The following is a 21,835-nucleotide window of genomic DNA, read 5'->3' on the forward strand; positions in this document are numbered from 1 at the left end:
ACGGCTCCTGTATGGGCTCTGGGCCACCCAAGCTAGGGGCTTCTGCCCCCCTTCTTGGATCCTGTCTGGGCTTGGGGTTTCAGTCCCTGCAGCTCCTGCTGGGGCTCAGGGCTCCCAAGCTCAGGGTTTCAGACCCCACAGCACCTGCTGGGGCTTGGGGCTTCTACCCCATGGCTACTGCCAGGGCTTGGGCACCCATTTTTCAAATTGTCCAGGGCCCCTGGGCACAGGCCCCATAGGCCCACACGTTAACCCACAACTGGTCCTGACTAGCAGCTAGGAGCCCCAGGCTGGGAAGATCGGACTTGTCTCCACCTCCGAGAGCCTCTTCCAGCGGCAGGAAACTCCACAGCACAGAAGTAAGTATGGCAATCCTGAAACAGCAGCTTTGGGCCCCACCCCAATCCCCTTTTAGATCAAGACCCCCACGGTTACACCACCATGAAATTTCAGATGTAAACATCTGAAATCGTTAAACTGACCAATTTTAAGACCCTGTGGACGTGAAATTGACCAAAGTGAACCATGAATTTGGTAGGGCCCTAATCATAATGTAGGCTGATATGCTCCTCTAACTTTTAGCAAATGCATGCCTGTGTTTTTACATTGGCTAGGAAAAGATGATAGGAGGCATCCATCTATCTATCCTTTTTTCCAATACATATGAAATGATCTGCCATTACTCAACAGCACATCCATGCATTTATCAGCAACTTTAATGGGAAGAATCTTGAGGAGAGCCTCACTAAAACTTGTTGAGCACTACTAGGGCCAAATGGAAGAACAAAAAGGACATGTTCTACAAGAATTGGAGGACTCCAAGAGAAATGCAAGGGACCGGAACATGAACAGGTGCTGGAGGAGTTCAGAAAGGACAGAGAAGTACAGACAGCCACGCTGCAGCTACTGAAGCAGCAGACCCAGCTCTTGAACCAAGTGTTGACCAGGAGACACCAAGGACATAACTTCATCATTCACCCTACACCAAAGTATAACCATTACAGGTTATTCACAAGGATCATACATCCCTTATTACATTGGTTCCCTCTGTACCCTACTCCAGTGGACAAAAGCTCAGTGAACAAAGGGAACTGCTTTCATTACATGTACTGTTTGTTATCTGTGATGCACTGGCATCCAGTCTGCACATATCACTTTGTATAAGTAACTGCATACCACAGCTAGTATAGTCAAAGTTGTTTATAAGTTACCTCTTTATTGTGATGCTGGACATACTGTGTTAATGAAGTAAATGCTGTGTGAAAGTTGGTGCATTTTTATTGTGCTTTCCAGCATTACAGAACTGCCTCCAGTGCTAGAGAGTAATTCATATAGCCAGAAAGGCTTCCCCCACCTCAATTAAAAAAATTGAGTATTTATATGGTCAGCAATCCATGTATACTATAGAAGCAATCACCTTTGCTCAATCTGGAAATACATCAGCAGTTATTTTACTGTTGCTCACATACATACACTATTTTACATATTTCAATACAATATCCCTTAAAATTTATTAATCCAAGTCTATTAAAACACAGGTAACTGTACTAATGATCCCATAGAAATAGTCACATTATTGCCCACTGTCAAAGTAAGTTTACAAAGCTTCTCTCACGCAAATTGTATTGGCAGTGACACCGTTAACCAGACTACTCTCAAGCTATTTGAATTCAGCAGACAGCCTCCTGTACGCCTCACATATCCATCCTGGCAACATGATCTCACAGATATTACGCATTGCACAGCACAAAGCACTAACTTGGAGTACTTTTTCCTTGCTGAGATCGAGCCTTGTCATGGGACATCTCCATCTGCCCTTCAGTCTCCAAAGGCAACCCTATGTTAATTTGGCAACTGCTTAGGTGATAATTAAACCTTTCCATGCTTCTGTCCAGCTTGCCAGGGAAATAAAGGCTAGGTAGGATCACCAAGAATCACGACTGCTACAGAAAACATGTTAAGGACAATTGGACAGTCTGCTTTGAGATCTACTCATCAAAAGCACAAGGTAAGAAGTAAGTATTATTATTTTACTCCAAGGCTATGTCTACACTACCATGGTAAGTCAACATACGCTACGAAACTCCAGCTATGTGAATAACATAGCTGGAGTCGACATACCTTAGGTCGAGTTACTGCAGGGCCTACACCACAGGGGGTTGACAGGAGAAAATCGACTTACCTTATTCTTCTGGTCAGGGACAGAGTACAAGGGTTGACTGGAGAGCGATCTGCTGTCAATTTGGCAGGTCTTTACTAGACCCGCTAAATCGACCGCCAGTGGCTCAATCTGAGAGTATGAATCCCAGCTGTAGTGGAGACCTGACCCAAGTGCCCACAATTCCCAAAGATAGGTGTGAGTATCCCACAACACTCAGTGACTGCCCCACAATATACAATGGCACTTTCCCACAAAATCATGCATCTCAAAACAGCATGGAGAACACAGACATTTTTTGCCAATGCAACTTTACTTGATTCTGTGTGGACACAATACACTGGCACAAGCGGCTGAGTGTAAACATGCTCTACCCACATGCTCGAACTTTTAGTGTAGACAAGACCTATCCAAGGTATTTTTCATCACACCTAATACTGTGCTAAGGGCATAAAAACGACATCTGTAGCCAGAGCAGTGACTGCCTATTCCTGCAGAGCTGGAAATGAGCCATTTCCCTGCTACACAACGGTTATGGGGCAAGAACAGTCAACCCCCTATTATCACGCTGCCCATAACGGGAGGCCCACAACTGCACCCATCACTCTCCAGCCCCCTCCCCACCTCTGTTCCCCCAAGTTCCACCCTCCCCAGGCCCAGCTCTGGGCTTCAGGGAACCAGGGCTAATCAACCAGGGAGATAAGGAGAGGGGGCGGGGGGGGTCGCGCTCCCGGCCGGTGGGGGGGGGAAAGGAGCGCGCGAAGCGGGGGCGGGAGGGGTCGCTCCCGGCCGGTGGGGGGGGGGGAAAGGAGCGCGCGAAGCGGGGGCGGGAGGGGTCGCTCCCGGCCGGTGGGGGGGGGGGAAGGAGCGCGCGAAGCGGGGGCGGGGGGGGTCGCGCTCCCGGCCGGTGGGGGGGGGGGGGAAAGGAGCGCGCGAAGCGGGGGCGGGGGGGGTCGCTCCCGGCCGGTGGGGGGGGGGAAGGAGCGCGCGAAGCGGGGGCGGTCGCTCCCGGCCGGTGGGGGGGGGGGGGAGCGCGCGAAGCGGGGGCGGGGGGGGTCGCGCTCCCGGCCGGTGGGGGGGGGGGAAAGGAGCGCGCGAAGCGGGGGCGGGGGGGGTCGCGCTCCCGGCCGGTGGGGGGGGGGAAAGCGCGCGAAGCGGGGGCGGGGGGGGTCGCGCTCCCGGCCGGTGGGGGGGGGGGGAAAGGAGCGCGCGAAGCGGGGGCGGGGGGGGTCGCGCTCCCGGCCGGTGGGGGGGGGGAAAGGAGCGCGCGAAGCGGGGGCGGGGGGGGGTCGCGCTCCCGGCCGGTGGGGGGGGGAAAGGAGCGCGCGAAGCGGGGGCGGGGGGGGTCGCTCCCGGCGGCTGAGGAGACAGAGAAGTTGCTCCCAGCCGGAGCCCTCCACTTCCCCTTCCCACCACGGGGCTCTCGCCGCCGCCGCCCCCGCCACACGGCCCCGGCCCCGGCCCCGGCCCACCTACAACTTACTCGGGGAGGCTCCAGGTCCCGCCGCTGCTGCCGCTTACGAGCCCAGTCCCCAGTTGCGGCCCCCAGCGGAGCAGGCGGAGGCGCCTGTTGCTCCATGGAGCCCGAGCTCGCCTCCGGCTCCGGCTCCGGCTCCTCCTCCTCAGGGGGCCGCCGCCGCCGCCGCCCCCGCCCCGCACTCCGGGCCGGGCTGCTGCCACTCCGGCTCCCCAGCCCCCGCCGCCATGATCCAGGCTCCGGCTGCTGTGGGACCCGCGCTGCCCCAGCCCGAGCCCCACCCCTAGGGCTGGGCTCGCGCCGGACCCCAGGCTCGCTCCGCCCCTTCCACACGCTCGACCGCCACCCCCGAGGGGCATCGCGGCACCAGCGTCCTGCGACGGGCTTGGCCGCGGGGCAGGCGGCGCCGCGTCCCGGACTCGGGCGCCGGTTGGGCGAATTCGCGCCCGGCGCCGCTGAGAGATTGGTCAGGAAGCAGGACCGGCCGCAGCCCGCGCGCCGCCCCTCGCCCCTCGCCCCACGCGCGGCTGAGCAAGAGCAGAGTTGGGGGACGACTCGGCTTAAAGATGCCCAGCGACGGGACATGTACTACGGCCCTTGTGCTGGTCCTGGGGTGAAGGTGACGGGTGGTTTCTCAGCCCGTGTATTTGGGGATGGCGGGGGCTGCTCTTGCAACGATTGAGGCCTTGCCTTCTTTCTTGGAAGGTACTTGCAGACACGGCCTAGCTCACCTCTTCCCTAAAGCCCCTTAAACTACCTCTCAGGGAGAGAAGGTGCGTGAGGTAATATCCTTTTTGGACTAACTTCTGTTGGCGAGAGAGAGAAGCTTTCCGGCTGCAGGGCACTCCTGCTCGGGTCGGAGCACGGTAGGCTGCGGACCGCAGCCCGCAAGAAGCACTGTGCATAGCTGGAAAGCTTGTCTCTCTCTCCCAGAGACATTACCGCAACCCCCTTCTCTCTCATAGCTTCGGACCGTCGGGGCCATGCAATACTTCGGGCGCGTCTACGTCGAAACTGCTCCAGCTGGCACCGCTGCAGCTAGGCTGCTCTAGCGCCTCAGTAACAACAGGACCTGAGCCCGGGGAGGGGTCTCCTCTTGGCGCAGCTACGCCCCCGACCTGCGCTGCAGGAGCGGAGAAATCTGCCGTCAGGCTCGCCCTGTCTACAGCCGAGCTTGGGCTGATTTAACGGGGCAAGGCGGGTGTGGATTTTTGAGCAATGTAGTTATAGTGCCCTAATTTCCTGGTGGCACCCAGGCCTTAATCGTAGGGGACGTATTGTCCAGTTGACAAGTCCTTCACAGAGATTCTCTTTCCACTTTTTTCAATATCAGTTGTGAGGCACGAACGCAGCAGTGCTTCCTCACCGTCATATACACTTGTATCACCTCCATCTTACTTGATATTCCCCTTTGTACAGCCAGTTATCAGGGTTGGGTTTTGAATCCCATCACTAACACAACCAAAGTCCTAGTGTGATGCTATCTTTCACAACCAAGGCTAAGATTTTAGCACAGGTAGTTTAAGCAAAAGTCAGAGCCAGGATATGGGCAATACATAAACCATAGAAGCTGGAGCCCCACCACGCAGGGCCGATAGCTCCTGAGGGCAGCACTCGGGTTGAAGTTTATGTGCAGGAAAAGCATTCCAACAGGCCCCGAGTGCCAAGGTGAGTCCCCCAACCTAGATCAGGTGCATCTGAAATTTGGGATATTGAAGGCTTGAGGGTGACAAAGGGAACGCCTGCAGCCACCACGCCCAAATCCCTCCACCAGTCAAAGGGAGCGGGAACTATGAGCACAGAGTCCATGCATTTTGTGAAAACCCAAGGGGCTGCTGACAGTCCAAAGGCACAACAGTGAACTGGTAATGAGTCTGGTTTATGATAAATCTGAGGAACTTTCTGTGGCCGTGGAAGATGGAGATGTAGAAATAGGGATTTTTGAAGTCGAGGGTGGTGTACCAGTCGCCTGTAGCCAGGGAGGAAATAGCCGAGACCAGGGAAACCATGCAGAACCTCAGTTTCTTGAGATAATTGTTGAGGCAGCACAGGTCGAGGATGGGTCAGAAAGCCCCTCTGGCTTTCGAGATTAGGAAATAATGAGAGTAAAATCTCTTCCCCTCTCCCATTCTGGGGCATCATCGTCACAGTCCCTACCTGAAGGAGGGCTTGTGCCTTCTGGACAAGTTGCTTGTGAGAAAGGTCCCTGAAGAGGGACAGGGTGGCGGGTGGGAGTAAGAAACCTGAAGGGTGTAACCTTCCTCTGCTGTACTCAGCATCCAGCAGTCCGAGGTGATGAGGGACCACACCAGGCTGAAGTAGGAGAGATAGTCTGAAAACAAAAACGGGGCAGGATCCAGTCGGGGAATTGATAACGCTCTCGGGCATACCTTCAAACATTTTGTTTGGGGCCTCCCAGATACCTGTGTGAACCCAGTAGTGAGGTTGAAGTGGAGGGGAGCGGTTGTCTGTGCTTGTAACCGCTGCTCTATTTTTCAAACAGCTCCTGGCAGGGCAGAGGAGCCAATAAGTGGGTTGGCTGTTGAAGCCTGATATGCTTCCTCAAAGGTTCCAGGGATTAGAGATCCAGGGATGTGAGGGTAGCTCTGAAGTCCTTCAGACTATGGAGCTTTGAGTCCATCTGCTCCAAGCAGGAGATGGTATCCTCAAAGGAAAGATCACAGATGAACTGTTGGACCTCAGGTGGCAACCCTGAGGATTGGAGCCAGGAGCATTTACTCATAACCATGGCCAAAGCCATTGTTCTGGCCACCACATCAGCTGCATCCTGGGCCACTTGGAGGGAGGCTCAGGCTATGGTCTTCCCTTCCTCCATCAGAGCAGAAAACTCTTGCCTGGAGTCTTATGGCAGCAAGTCTTTAAACTTTGCCATAAAGTCCCAAATGTTGTAATCATACCTCCCAAGCAAGGCTTCTTGGTTGGAAATGCGAAGCTATAACCCAATCTTCCTACAGAACAGGTCTAGCTTCTTTAAGTTCTTTTTCTTCAGGGTCATACCTAGCTCTCCATGTCTGTCCCTCACATTGGCTACTGTGACCATAAGGGATCTGAGAGGAGGGTGGAAGTATGAGTATTCATACCCCTTGGCAGACACACAGTAGTTTTTCTCTGCCCTTGAGGTGGGAGGGAGGGAGAGAGAATGGGGTCTGCCATAGGGACCTGACTGGACCCATAACGGCCTCATTGAGGGGTAGGACCACCTTTGACAGGACCACCGTGGCCAAAATGTCAATAAGGCGATGTGAGGACTCTAAGAACCTCCACCTCTAGCCCCAGGTTAAAAGCTACCCTTTTTAATAGCTCCTGATGAGCTCTAAAGTGGTCCTGCAGCACCAAGCTGTTTGGTCCCAAGACAGCTTCATCAAGGGAGGAAGAAGAGGCCTGTACCGGTGGGGGGCCTTCCTCTTCTTCTTCAACCCCAACGATATCACCTAGGCCTAGGTCCTGCATGTCAGTACCAAGCTTGCTTCTGGATCGGTGCCAGACAGTGCAGTGGAGGAGCCCTCCTCTCGGACGCCACAGAGTAGAAACAGCTGGATGGTGGTTCCGGTACCGGGGTAAAACCCCATGGAAATTCCAGATTGGCCACGGGACCTGCATCAGCCACTTACCTCTGGGCCAGGTGCCGGGGGAAGGCCCACACCAAGATCCAGAGGAACATAGGATAGGTATTGGCGATGACCCCTTGGTTGTGTGGTGGGATCCACCTCCAACTCTGAGGACTAGTCCTCTTAAGGAGACCCTGGTGAAGAGCTGGGAAGATTTCACTGACAACAGAAGGGCTGTTTTTCCCCTAGTCAGCACCGAAGGGCCCATTGCTGGGTATCAGCTTGAGGCAATGTGCTCCCTTCTGCTCATGCTCATCAGAGCCAGTAGTTGTCCCATTGGGGTCCGAGAAACCAGGAATGTCATCAGGTCCCTGGCAGCTGCAAAGGCCTCCAGGGTGGAAGGCAATGCGATCCTACTCATTCCATGATGTCTCCCCAAAGTTGGAGGATGGTCCTGCAGTGGACTCATCAGCACCTGCAAGCAGGGAGGAGTCAACAGTGGCACTAGCAGAACAGGAATGGAGGAGTAGCCCAACACAGATTGTACTCTGCTGTATTTCCCTTGTTTGTCCTTCCTTGGTACCGGGGAGTGCCCCCTCTCTGACCCTTATTTCTTGTGTTTCTTTCTTCGTACTGTTCCCCCTCTCCAGTACCAAGAAACACAGTGCCTGAGGGGAGCTTTGCACCAAAGCTGAGGTGCTCAGTGCCGAGTCCGACCAGCTTGACTCTGATGCCAACCTAAGAGCAGCTTGACTCTGATGCCAACCTAAGAGCAGCTTCCATTAGGACAGGTCTTAGTCTAGCCTCCTTGTCCTTTTTTGAACAAGGGCTTGTAGTTGCCGAAGATTTGGCAACGCTCTTGTACGTGAGCTTCTCCCGGGCACTTCAGACAGCTGGAGTGTGGGTCTCAGCAGCACAGGTTTGGCACAGGAGGCACACGGTTTGAAGTCCAGAGACCAGGGCATGTCCTGCCCCAAGGAAAGGAACCCCTCTAAGCTAAAAGAGGGGGTCTACTTATATAAATTAAAAATATCTACACTATGTACACTACTACTAGAAATTAAAACTGAATGTAACTAAACTAGAGAACAACAGGAAAACCCACTGAATGGTCGCCTTGCCAAAGCAAGGTAAGTTGTTTCAGCAACCCTCATGGGTGGTAAGAAGGAGCCAAGGGGATGCGGGACCAGCCAGGTGCATGAGCGTACAGCACCAGAAGGTGCTAGAGCCAGCCTCAGGGATACCACTGAAGGAAAAAATCTCTGGTGATGGTGGATGCAGCACACACACATCTAACGTGGAATGGATGAGCAAGCACTCAAAGAACTTCTCATTACCTACTTCTCTATATATCGTTAAATATTTTATATACTTTTATAATGTCCCTTCTTATTCATCCCCTTTCTAAGGTAAATAATGTAAACATTTGTTGAAAAGGAGACAGAACTAGATGCCAACCATATATTGATGGCATCATTTGTTTTTACAGCAGCTGAAAGCATACTAGGCAGTTTACAGAAACAGAAAGCCATGGACCCTGTCACCCCAGAATTTACCATCTAATTGTTTCTGAAGCCCATACCATCTCAGTCTCTACCAGTAGCTTCATATAAGTGCAAAATGAAGTTTGATACCTGTGGTACATTTCAGGTAATAGCCTGTGGGGGAAGAGGATCAGCTGTTCATCACATGCTCTGGGATCATTTGAATGACTGAATCACCTTGAAGCAAATTCCTGTTATGGGTTCCCATAGGGCATTTCCTTATGATGAAATGGTGTCAATGGTTGAGAAAGTCCAGCAACATTAGCATTAGCATGTATATTTCACTTCTGAGCCCTGAGATAATCCATTAGTGTTGTGAATACCGTCTCTGTGCCATTCCAGCACTATGAAACCAGAATGGCAGAGGTCCAAACTACATGGGAGGGTCCATTGCTTATGGAGTTGGCCTGCCATCACCCTCTTGATAACTTTGCCCCAGAAAGAAGTTTGAGGACAGGTGGTAGTTTGCTTGGTATTTTACCTTGTATGTATGGGAATCCCCACAACCTGTTGTCCAATTCATTCTTACAAAGTTACACTCCATTCTTACAAAGTTATTTTTATTTATCAATTATTAGTACAGAACAATTATTCCATTATTAAGAGAAAAACATTTCTTATAAAAATCTGTATAATCGATAGACAAAAACAGCAATTCAAGTAAATGTACTTTCTTTCACTTTTTTTCCTGAAATGATGTAGAAGGAACAGCATGCTTAGAAGAGCCAGATTCCTCTTCCTTTTCATGGGGACGTTTTCTGGTTGTTGTTGGCTAAAAGAAAGAGACAGGAGCATGTCTATGCAAGTCAAACACAAATATCTAATACCTTTAATTTTAATATATGTTCAGAATGGAGGCAGAGCCCAACTATCATGCCTACTGTGAGTTCAAGATGTTTAAGAAAACTCTCTTTGTTGCCTCCCATATGACAACTGAGAGCAAAAACACAATCAACAATGGAAAAAGATTCAGTCATCATCATCTGCACTCTCACCATTACCAATCCTTAAAACAATTTATCAAGTTTCCTGTCACTCCACAAAATTAATATGACTAGTTCTCCCTCTTTCTTGATCATCTGTCATTTAGTAAACTCACATTTGTTGTCCTGGTTTTATTTGTCCTGGTTACATCAAAGCCCCCTCATGTGTCAATTTTTCCTGGACTGACACCAACCAGATGAACACTCTGAGGGATGATGCACAAAAAGTCTGATCAAGGAACTACAACAAATCATTTCTTTCAGACTTAAACTAAATGTGATAAACAATTTAAGAACATATTAAAAGTTTGGATTACAAACAAGGCATCTGAGCTGGATTTATTTTCAGCAAGGATGCAGAAATAGCTACCTGTCTTAAGGATGGGATGATCCTTACGTTATCTGCAAGACAGTGGGAACTGGCAATGGCCTCCCCAATCAGCAAGCTCATATAATCCTCTAACATCAGACAAAAAGTACTTGTGGCACCTTAGAGACTAAAATTTATTTGAGCATAAGCTTTTGCGAGCTACAGCTCACTTCATCGGATGATGTGGACGCATTCGATGAAGTGAGCTGTAGCTCACGAAAGCTTATGCTCATATAAATTTGTTAGTCTCTAAGGTGCCACAAGTCCTCCTTTTCTTTTTGTGGATACAGACTAACATGGCTGCTACTCTGAAACCCAACATCAGACAGCTGCTCTTAATCCCTTCTCTCTCTCCATTCTTTCCCCTCAAAAAAGTAAAGTAAAATAAAATACAGGGAAGCACCCATCTCCCCAATCTTACTCTTATCTTTCCTTCTTATAATGAGAACCCTGCACACAATCTCCAGCCTTCAGTTAATGTCAGTTCTTCCTAGGATATTAAGTATCTGGGTCTTTAAGGCTCTGATGATCAAATAAACTCAAGCATATGGTTCATTTGAAGCACAAGAATAGTCCTATTGAAGTCTACTGGGACAATGTATGCACTTAGAATTAACCACATACTTAAGTGCTTTGATGAGGCATAAATACCTACTGAGTCTACTGGTAAAAGGTATAGTAACTGGCAGAGCTAACCAGCACAGCGCTACATAATCATAGAGCATGCAGGGGAGTAATCAGGGCTGGAAGGGACCTCAGGAGATCATCTAGTCCAACCCCCTGCTCAAAGCAGGACCAATCCCCAATTTTTGCCCGATCCCTAAATTGTCCCCTCAAGGATTGAACTCACAACCCCGGTTTAGCAGGCCAATGCTTAAACCACTGAGCTATCCCTCCCCCCCACACTAGCTTGAAATTATAAATTTCTGCAGTATAAATATTCAAAATTAATTTTTACTACGATAAATGGATTTCTTTCTAATCTCAATTTCTCTGCATATAAAATGTCATTTTATTCCTACTGTGATGCTGCATGATTGAAATATGACCATTTATATCCATGATATTGCCACTGTTAGACAATTGCAACAGATTTTGTACGAAGTATATCTTGTAAGGTGTCAATGGAAAAGTTATGATTTTCCAAATAAAGTTACCCTGTTTAAATCCATGCATCATCACTGTATCTGAAGCTATGGACATAGGCTATATATCTGTATCTCAAATGTGTTTGTTCCTGGGGTAACACCCACAAGGTAGTTTACATCCAGTTTAGCCAGCACATTGTGAATGGACTATTCAAGTTTGATGGCCCATGAAATACACTTAGCTCTCATAATGGGCCACAGAAGAAACTCATTATACCCAGAAAGATCTTCCTGTGGACACCTCAGCACGGATATGGGCAATAGCTGCCCCTAAGAGTCATCAAGCCATGTAAGAACAAACGATATGCTCATGTGATCCTGGACTCCATTTTGTGCCAGTAACTTTCCACGAACTGAGCTGTGAGCTTTGTTTGAAACAGAAAATTTCCAGGCACATGGCAAATGGTAGAAAAGATCCCTAAGATGACTCCATTTTGCCTCTTTCCTGCTCTGATTCTCTGGACTGTGGTTATACAACTAAAAGGAGAATATTGAACGATGGACTGAGAATCTTCCAATTTTTTGGAAGTTACCAGAGACTTCTCAAGCCAGCTTGCGAGCCACATGCAACTCTTTTACAGTTGAAGTGAGGCTCACGGAGCCCCCATATACCCCCATTCTCCACCTACCAGACTGGGGGAAGGGGGAAGGAGAGGGAGGCTCAGGGCTTCTACCCTGCATCAGGGTGGTGGGGCTAGGAGCTTCTGCCAGAGATGACTGGTGCCGGCTGAGAGTGGGGGGATACAGTTTAAAGATTCTCACTCCCCCTCCCCATCAGCTTGAGTCAGGCCCCCCAGACACCCACCCCCTCTTACCCTCAGTGACCCCACCCTGTAGTTCCCAGGTGTTAGCTCCACATGGAGAGACAGCAGCAAACTGCTGCAGGGAGCTTCCACTGCTTTAGCTCCTCAGGGAGATGCATCAGCAAAAGCCGTGGCTCTTCCTGTAGCTCCCAGCTGTGGCCACTCCCTCTTCCCATGGCCACAGCTTCCAGCTTGCCAGTGCCAGTAGCTGCCGTGCAGGAAGGGGACCTGGCAGCACCAGGTGACCTAGCAGGACCAGGAAACCTTGGCAAAAATCGGGGGAAGAGGCTGGGGGGTGCCTGCCAAGGCCTGGGGCTTCAGCTGGAGCAAGGCTGAAGCCCTGAGTCCCAGAAGGTATCTCCCGCGTGGCTGAAGACCTGAGCCCCGGCAAGTGTGCCCCGGCTCTCCAACTTCTGAAGATTGTTGTATGCGGCTCGGGTGTTCAGTAAATTTGGCCACCCCAGTCTATAACATCACTTCTACAAACCTGATATAAGAACACTGCAATTATTGTATGCATATGATCTATTAACCATTTTAACTCTCTTCTTTTCTTAATAAACCTTTAGATTTTAGTTAAAGGATTAGCAGCAGCATGATTATTGGGTAAGATCTGAGTTATATATTGACCCAATTTCTTGAGACTGGAAAGACCCTATGTTTGATTAAATTAGTTTTCAGTAACCACTGTCCAGTGTCTGGGTAGTGAGACAAAGGCCTGAATGCTTAAGGAAACTGCATTTTTGACTTCTTGTTAACCAGTGCAGTGAGACAGAAGTTTATTTTTGCTGCTGGCTCGGTATAACCTAATGATATAATAACCACCAGTTTGTGGCGAGTCTGCCCTATTTTTCAGCAGTTTGTCCTGAATCTGGCACTCTCAGCTGTGACCTATTCAGGGTAACACCTACTCAGCGTGTTTTAAATGCAAACTAAAAAACAACAAAGTAAAAAACATACCAGTCTTGATGTCTGTGGTGGATGCATAGAGACTCTTGTTTGTGAGAGTAGCTTTTGAAATGTGCTCTTCATATTTTCATCCTGTGAAGAATTATAAACATTTAGTTACATGGAATGTTTGGGGAAAAAAGTCTAAGATATGGCTGGTTAGGTGAGTCCTGTGGTTAGGGCATTGCACTACCATGTGATCCTCAAATTAAGTTCCCAGGACCAGTCTCCCTGGGGCTGGGAATGCTGAAGAGGCTGCACACTTAGTAGTAATTCCTACAAAAGTTAGTTAGGAAAGGTATTGAGAGACTCCATTCAACCCTCTTCAGCCTGTGATGGTGGGAGAGGGAATTAAAAGCTTCAATTTGAAGGAAGCTTTCAAAAGTAACATTCTTTATGAAGGGTGCAGGAAAATATACCAAGTCTTACAATTATTTATATAAAAAGAAAAAGAGTACTTGTGGCACCTTAGAGACTAACAAATTTATTTAGCATAAGCTTTCGTGAGCTACAGCTCACTTCATCGGAATGCATCCGATGAAGTGAGCTGTAGCTCACGACAGCTTATGCTCAAATAAATTTGTTAGTCTCTAAGGTGCCACAAGTACTCCTTTTCTTTTTGCGGATACAGACTAACACGACTGCTACTCTGAAACCTGTAATTATTTATATGTTTCTACTATAACATATTTACTGATTCATCATACACCACACAGAAGTGACTGAGGCACCAAAGAACAATAAAAACAGACACTCCGAAAGCTGCCTGAGATTTTAAGAACTACCATATTAAAACTTTAAAAAAAAAAAAAAAAAAAAAAAAGGGAATGGAGTAAGCAGGGTCAGTGATGAATGAACAAAGAGAAGGAAGGTTAAAAAAGGGTGGGGGGTTAACAAGGAGTGACCATGCATTAGAGTGACCATGCATTTTTAGGGATTTTTTTTTTTTTTTTTTTAGTGTCATTTAGAAGTTGGGAAAGAGGGGTTGAGAGGCAAAGTTCATACCCTAGAGGCCACTACAGCAAAGGCATGTGGTGTTTGGACAGAGATGTCAGTCAGGATGAAGATATGGAAGCTGCTAATGAACCTACACCATTAAAAGCTTTATAAATCAAGACTGAAAACTCAAGGCCAATGACTTTATAGAGAGCAAATATAGAAAAGTCAAGGCACATGCAATATCACAGCAGCTCAAATATACTGTTGCATTTTAAACAAGCTGCAATTAATGAGGAAGACAGCTTGCTAAAAGGGAATTACAGTAAACGAGTCTCATACCTACAAAGGGCACATGATGCTATTGTAAGATGGTCATAGCATAAATGGGAAAATACAGTTTTGTACTATGTCTGATACAGGGGAATGCCATGGAATGAGTGTTGTCAAGAGCTAAGAAAGTTCTTAACCTGACTCAGTGCTTCCAACAAATCCCCTCAACAAGCAAGTCACAAAGGAAACTTGCTTATGACACTCTACCTTATATTTAGAAACCATCTTGCCACGATGCATCATATATATACACACACACACACATATTAATATGGGGTATAGGATTCTGCCTACCCAATCCCCCATTGGAGACACAATTTACTCAGAGAAATTCCCAAACTGTGAACCATGAAGCATATGGTGGTGGTCTGTGGACAGGCTGATTGGTCACAGGATACTGTTCTCCTGGTTCTCAGCTCCTGCTACAGGTATCCAAGGTTCCTCACTGCCTGTAAAAGTGGCTGGAAGCAAGGAGAAGAAGCCAATCTTGCTGCTTCCACTAGGCCAGGGTTTGCTGCATAAGAGGAAGAGGGGAGGAAAGAGGAACCAGTCAACAGCCAGAGAAAGGAAGCAAATGGCTGGGAAGTGCAATGGAAATGGGGAGCCTGGCACAAGTGGAAATGTAGTACGAGCAGAAGGAGAGAAAGAAACAGAACTGATGGGAGATTACATTTAAAAAAGCAGCAAAAATAACATGATTAACTTTTCCCAAAAGAGGAAAGGGCACTCCACACATTAAAAAAATAAAAACACATCAAGTAATGTCTTAGTGTTATTTGTCAGGGAAGCTATTGCTGTAGCTGCATAGATATACCTTGCAATGGCAAATGGAAAGAGAGGTGGTCCACAGTCATTAATGTGAGGGGTGGTGTCCAACCAGGCAATCTCTCTATTAACATATGATCCAGACTACAAATAAATTTGAGAACCCCTGGTTTGATTCCCACCTTGTAGTTATGACTCAAACTACTACAAGACAACTCCACAAGCATCTGAAAAGCTGATCTCCGTTAATGAGACAAATTACTCTGTGGATGGTGTTAGGGGGCTTATTCCTTCACCCACTTACTTCCACGGTCCTTCTCGCATGAACAGAGAGCAACAATACTCAAAGTCCAAAGGTGCAAACAATTCGATGTTTATTGGGGTGAACTTCCAGCAAGCATGATTCCAGTTTCCTTCCTTAGTGTCCCCCTTCCCAGCTCTGATACCACAGAGCCTTACCTGTGTCCCTGTTCCCATTCCCCACCCCTTAGCAAAACATAATTCCAATTCCCCCCCACCCACACACACGCACACACTTCCTGATTGACTGCAAACTATATAGCAAAACTTGAGTTCTGCTTCGCTATACCTTAACCAATTTTACTGAAATTTAACTAACCAATCCTAACATATTGTAACATGATTATTTAACCAATTATATCCACCACCGTAATTAGTTTATACTCAGCAAGATTAATTATACAGCAGGCAGAAACCATCACAGAACAAGACAGAGATTATACAGACAAACAATAGGGAAATAGGGACTACAGTGATAGAACAAACACAGAAATGATGATTTCACATCCCAGCTATTGATAAGTGTGTTCTTGCCAGACAGGATGCTATCGAACTAAGTTTCCTTTTACATCTTCTAGGCACTTCCCTTTCTCTGGAAGTGATAGGACAGGACTGTATTCCTAACAGCCCAATAGCACCTTCTTTCAATGCAACTGGTTTGGAATGTGAGGAGGTGACCATTCGCTTTCCAGCTTATGGCTGCCTCTGCTGCTTAGCCTAAGGCCTTAACCTAAGAAAAGGGCCTCAGACTGTCACAGTAAGAGAAGGACCTTAAACCGGCAGACAGTGATTTTGATTCTTTCTTTTATACCTCTATAACTAGCCAAATGATAAGAATACACTTAAATTCTTAGAGTATAGGCCTTTACAGATAGGCCTGAATATCTATATCCTAACAGATGGAAGTGGAATTAGACACATCTCATGACCAGTGGGGGAGGACAGGCACACACTGAGTTCAGCAGTGTCCAGGGCTACAAGAAAAACTACTCCAGTGATAATACAGGTGTGGACTATACCTTGAATGGAACTGTATGATGTGATGGTGAAACCATGCAACATAAGCTTTGCAAATAATACACACAGTATACTCAGAGCAGATCCAGATATTAGGTCAAATATGTGGCTAGTCCTTTGGGAGCTCTTTACTCCTTAGGCACGACTTGTGTCCATCACTTCCAGGAAGACATGGACTAGCCCCCCCACACACACAAATTTCCAAGGACAACATTCTGTGAGGACTGCAACAGTAACTGTTCAGTGAATTTGTCTGCACAATCCTCCATAGAATCCTGTGGTCTCTGTACCAGCAGAATGATGAATTTTGGTCAGCTGGTTACTGTATGCATTACAAGTAAGAATAAAATATTATTGCTATTCTCCCATCTTTTCATTCTTCAATGAATCACGGATTACTCAACTAGTACTAGCTGAGCTAAAACTGGGCCTGCAGCATCATTCAAACAGCTTTGACCATGTAAAATTGTGGAGCATATGGGCCTTATTCATATCAAACCTGGATCACTCACCAAAAACTGATACAGAATAGGTCACCGTGCATTTTAAGGTAAGATTTTCAGAGAGACAAATAGTAGCTAACTGCCATTTGAACTTTTGGAAATCTCTTGATTAATATCCATTTTGTTAATATTAGTTTCTTGAAACTAGAATACAAAGCCTGATAGAGCCCAGGTAAAAACAGTGGACACTATAAAACCTATCTTGAATGCTGCTCTTTCTGCTCCATGTCTTTGAGTAGACCATTGGAGTTCAAAAAAAACCGGTTAATTTTAGGTTAAACATCAGGAGAAATATTTCAACACTAAATTGGCAGTCTTACTGGTTAAAAAATGTAGTGTTCAGAAATGAAAATTTGGACAGAGGAGTTGAATTATTATTAATAGCTGAACGTTTCTCTAAGGAGCTAAAAATACTAAGACATTTCAAACTCTTGTGGCCTGATAGATATCATCTGTATATCTGATGCACACATCCAACGTGCTGCTTCTATGCTAGTTTTTAAAAACAATACTTACAGACAATGGCAGAGAGAGTGGAGGGCCATCAGCTCCTCACTGCACACAGTTACAGGAGCTCAAGTGGCTCCTTTGGTGGTGTTCAAGTGGCCTGACATCTAGAACTGAACATTTGGGATGCTGGCCTTCAGAGCAGCCAGAGGTACATCACCTGCAAACAACTCGTATAAGATGGCAGCCAGCCGTGTAAGAAAATATTTCTAAAAATAGGGATTGACTAACATTTCAATTTTAGTGAGTGGAGGGTAGAAACCATAGCAGTCCCATCTTAAAGTAAAGTATTCCTGTCCCCTATATTTTTGTCAGATGAAAGCAGCTTTCCCCTGCTAGTTGTGAAGTGAGCCAAGATTAAAATCCTGCATACAAAACTCTGTTTTGAAGTTTTCACCAAAGAATTCTGCTGTGATGCAAATGTGTATGGTCTATTAAATGCTGAATAATTTGTCAGATTTCCTTTTGGCCAAAGCATTGCTTTTCCAGGACAACACCCCAGACCACATCTGTCAATTAAAAAATGGCTTGGTATTTGTGTCTTGGCAAAGATAGTGTATGAATTCACTGTCCCATTATGACCATTAACCCAAAGCACCATTTTTCAGCTGTGATATTCTTATAAACTCTTTTCTGACCTGTGTGCCTGTCAGTCTCACTAAAATTACAGTGTGGCAATCAGAGCCCTCCCACGAGGAGGAATACAACCAGAATTTTAAGAGATTCAACTGACTACACTTTGAAACGTCTCAAATTTTCATCTCGTCTATAATACCACTCCTGCTTATTTTTTATCCCTTGTAATTCATTGTCTCCTTTCCCATTATGTCCATCATCAGTGGTTTTTAGAACCCACCTAGCCGTGTTTAAATAAACTGCACAGAACTAACACCTAAAATGTAAATCTGTACACAGTTAATCCACTCCAGGAGATTCACGGGACTGTGAGGTACAGAATAGTGAGTGAACCCAGAAGAATGCAGAGTAGGAATTTTCCAATTCCAAGTACCATAGTTGGTCTTATGACAATGAAGTCACAAAAGGAACCCCTTCCACACTGTGTGCTCCATTCAAGCAAGGATCTGACATGTTGCACAGCTCCTCTAATGACCTTAGCAGTTACCCTTCCCCTGCCCCACTCCAGACTCTGAGGGGTGGAGCATACTCTCTTGCTAGGCAACTGCTGGCTCACTCCTCTTTGGATATTGGTAATGCCTTGAAAAGTCAAACCACTGAACAATTCCTGCATTTTCATTAAGAAAGAGTTTTTAAGCCATGAGAGAGACTGTTCTAAGCCACCTTATACAGCTCGTCTAACTAGCCGTAATGTTTCTTGTGAATTAAGTCTTATATATGCCACACGATAACAAATAGGCAGTACCCCTCCCAGAATGTTATTGCTGTACTGTACTTTAAATACATGTCTCAACACATACCTGAAGCCAAGGATGTTCTAAGGCTTTTTCCGTTGTAAGACGTTTATTTGGATCCACTACTAACAGCTTCTTCACAAGATCCAAAGCTAAAATAATAAAATAAGGTGATTGGCATAACGCCAATAATCTAATGACTCCATAACTTTAAAATAAATTATCCAATGTGTTTAAGGCAGTACAAAGGATTGTGATGTACATTAATAAAATAAATCCAAATATTTCACTTTAGAGCATGGAAGCTCAGGGTTAGCAAAAGTGTTTTCTTCCATTAACAAGTAAACACTTCCTGCTTTGTAAGCTATTTCACACATTCACTGTTAAAAAACTGTTCTGAGTACAAAGAACGAAGAGTACTTGTGGCACTTTAGGCCTGGTCTACACCAGGAGTTGAGGTCGAATTTAGCAGCATTGAATCGATTTAACCCTGCACCCGTCCACACGACGAAGCCCTTTTTTCGTCTTAAAGGGCTCTTAAAATCGATTTCTTTACTCCACCCCTGACAACGGGATTAGCACTGAAATCAGCCTTGCCGGGTCGAATTCGGGGTAATGTGGACGCAATTTGATGGTATTGGCCTCCGGGAGCTATCCCAGAGTGCTCCATTGTGACCACTCTGGACAGCTCTCTCAACACAGATGCGCTGGCCAGGTAGACAGGAAAAGGCCCGCGAACTTTTGAATCTTATTTCCTGTTTGGCAAGCGTGGCAAGCTGCAGCTGAGTGCAGAGCTCATCAGCAGAAGTGACCATGATGGAGTCCCAGAATCGCAAAAGAACTCCAGCATGGACCGAATGGGAGATACGGGATCTGATCTCTGTATGGGGAGACGAATCCGCGCTATCAGAACTCCGTTCCAGTTTTCGAAATGCCAAAACATTTGTCAAAATCTCCCACGGCATGAAAGACAGAGGCCATAACAAGGACCTGAAGCAGTGCCGCGTTAAACTTAAGGAGCTGAGGCAAGCCTACCAAAAAACCAGAGAGGCGAACAGCTGCTCCGGGTCAGAGCCCCAAACATGCCGCTTCTATGATGAGCTGCATGTCATTTTAGGGGGTGCAGCCACCACTACCTCAATCCTGTGTTTTGACTCCGTCAATGGAGTGGGAGGCAACACAGAAGCAGGTTTTGGGGACGAGGAAGATGACGAGGAGGAGGTTGAAGATAGCTCACAGCAAGCAAGCGGAGAAATCAGTTTTCCCAACAGCCAGGAACTGTTTCTCACACTGGACCTGGACCCAGTACACCACGAACCCCCCCCAAAGCTGCCTCCCAGACCCAGCAGGCGGAGAAGGAACCTCTGGTGAGTGTACCTTTTTAAATAGTATACATGGTTTAAAAGCAAGCATGTTTAATGATTAATTTGACCTGGCATTCGCGGCCAGTACAGCTACTGGAAAAGTCGGTTAACGTGTCTGGGGATGGAGCAGAAATCCTCCAGGGACATCTCCATAAAGCTCTCCTGGATGTACTCCCAAAGCCTTTCCAAAGGTTTCTGGGGAGGCCAGCCTTATTCCGTCCACTACGGTAGGACACTTTACCATGCCAGGCCACTAGCACGTAATCAGGAATCATTGCAGAAAAAAGCATTGCAGCATATGTTTGCAGGCATTCAAACAACATCTGTTCTTTATCTCTCTGTGTTATCCTCAGGAGAGTGATATTCATGATCACCTGATTGAAATAGGGTGCTTTTCTTAAGGGGACATTCAGAGGTGCCCGTTCCTGTTGAGTTGTTCGCCTGTGGCTGAACAGAAATGTTCCACACTGTTAGCCACGTGGCGGGGGGCGGGGTTAGCCACACGGTGGGGGGAGACAAAATGCGACCTTGTAACAAAAGCACATGTGCTATGTATGTAATGTTAATAGCAAGGTTTACCATGAAAGAGTGTACCCACTGTTCTATAAAATGTGTCTTTTTAAATACCACTGTCCCTTTTTTTTCCTCCACCAGCCGCATGTGTTTCAAAGATCACAGGATTTTCTCCTTCCCAGAAGCTAGCAAAGATTAGAAGGCGAAAAAAACTCAGTTGCAATGAAATGTTCTGACCTTGTGGTGTCCTCCCACACTGACAGATCACAGACGAATGCATGGAGGCAGACAATGTCAGAGTGCAGGAAAGCACAATATGAATGCGAGGAGAGGTGGCAGGCTGAAGATGACAGGTGGCGGCAGCATGATGACAGGAAGCAGGATTCAATGCTGAGGAAGCTGAAGGATCAAATTAATATACTCCAGCGTATGGTTGAGCTGCAGAAAGGCAGCAGGAGCACAGACCGCCGCTACAGCCCCTGTGTAGCCAACCGCCCTCCTTCCCAAGTTCCATAGCCTCCTCACCCAGATGCCCAAGAATGCAGTGGGAGAGCCTCCGGCCACTCCACCCCAGAGGATTGCCCAAGCAACAGAAGGCTGGCATTCAGTAAGTTTTAAAGTGCAGTGTGGCCTTGTCCTTCCCTCCTCCACCACCCCTCCTGGGCTACCTTGGCAGTTATCCCCCTATTTCTGTGGTGAATTAATAAAGAATACATGAATGTGAAGCAACAATGACTTTATTGCCTCTGCAAGCAGTGATCGAAGGGGGGAGGAGAGAGTGCTTGGCTTACAGGGAAGTAGAGTGAACCAAGGGGAGGGGTGGGAGTGTTACATCAAGGAGAAACAAACAGAAATTTCACACCGTAGCCTGGCCAGTCATGAAACTGGTTTTCAAAGCTTCTCTGATGCGCAGCGTGCCTTCCTGTGCTCCTCTAACCGCCCTGGTGTCTGGCTGTGCGTAACCAGAAGCCAGGCGATTTGCCTCGACCTCCCACCCCGCCATAAATGTCTCCCCCTTACTCTCAGATATTGTGGAGCACACAGCAAGCAGTAATAACAGTGGGAATATTGGTTTTGCTGAGGTCTAAGCTAGTCAGTAAACCGCACCAGCGTGCTTTTAAACATCCAAATGCACATTCTATCACCATTTTGCACTTGCTTAGCCTTAGTTGAACAGCTCCTGACTACTGTCCAGGGTGCCTGTGTATGGCTTCATGGGCCATGGCA

At 47.2% G+C, this 21,835-nt stretch overlaps 2 protein-coding genes and 1 long non-coding RNA gene across 17 annotated transcripts in view; 1 reads left to right on the top strand and 2 right to left on the bottom strand.

The window, feature by feature from the left end:
* The window catches only part of TTC28 (tetratricopeptide repeat domain 28), a 504,341-nt gene extending 500,411 nt beyond the window's left edge, over positions 1-3,930 (bottom strand). For both annotated transcript variants that reach the window (XM_043498375.1, XM_038373837.2), the window contains exon 1: positions 3,642-3,930. In XM_043498375.1, coding sequence (XP_043354310.1) covers positions 3,642-3,737 — 96 coding nt within the window. In that variant the 5' untranslated portion in view covers positions 3,738-3,930. The remainder of the gene's footprint in view (positions 1-3,641) is intronic.
* On the top strand, positions 386-21,701 carry LOC122456839. The gene is made up of 4 exons (XR_006275934.1): positions 386-553; positions 2,310-2,314; positions 8,008-8,014; positions 21,691-21,701. It is a non-coding gene; the product is annotated as an uncharacterized LOC122456839 (long non-coding RNA).
* Positions 9,292-21,835, bottom strand: part of CHEK2 (checkpoint kinase 2) — a 60,318-nt gene continuing 47,774 nt past the window's right edge. For 6 of the 14 annotated variants that reach the window (XM_043498376.1, XM_043498378.1, XM_043498379.1 and 3 more), the window contains 5 exons: positions 18,798-18,883; positions 13,013-13,093; positions 10,102-10,188; positions 9,848-9,972; positions 9,292-9,520 (listed from right to left, as the gene is read on the bottom strand). In XM_043498376.1, the coding sequence (XP_043354311.1) occupies positions 9,877-9,972; positions 10,102-10,188; positions 13,013-13,093; positions 18,798-18,883 (350 nt within the window). In that variant the 3' untranslated portion in view covers positions 9,292-9,520; positions 9,848-9,876. Of the gene's footprint in view, positions 9,521-9,847; positions 9,973-10,101; positions 10,189-13,012; positions 13,094-14,563; positions 14,784-17,370; positions 17,522-18,797; positions 18,884-21,835 lie in introns of those variants that run through there. The other 8 variants (XM_043498380.1, XM_038373096.2, XM_043498383.1 and 5 more) reach the window with 6 other exon arrangements.

The sequence above is a fragment of the Dermochelys coriacea genome, chromosome 15 (assembly GCF_009764565.3).
Source record: "Dermochelys coriacea isolate rDerCor1 chromosome 15, rDerCor1.pri.v4, whole genome shotgun sequence".
Taxonomy (NCBI): Eukaryota; Metazoa; Chordata; order Testudines; family Dermochelyidae; genus Dermochelys; species Dermochelys coriacea.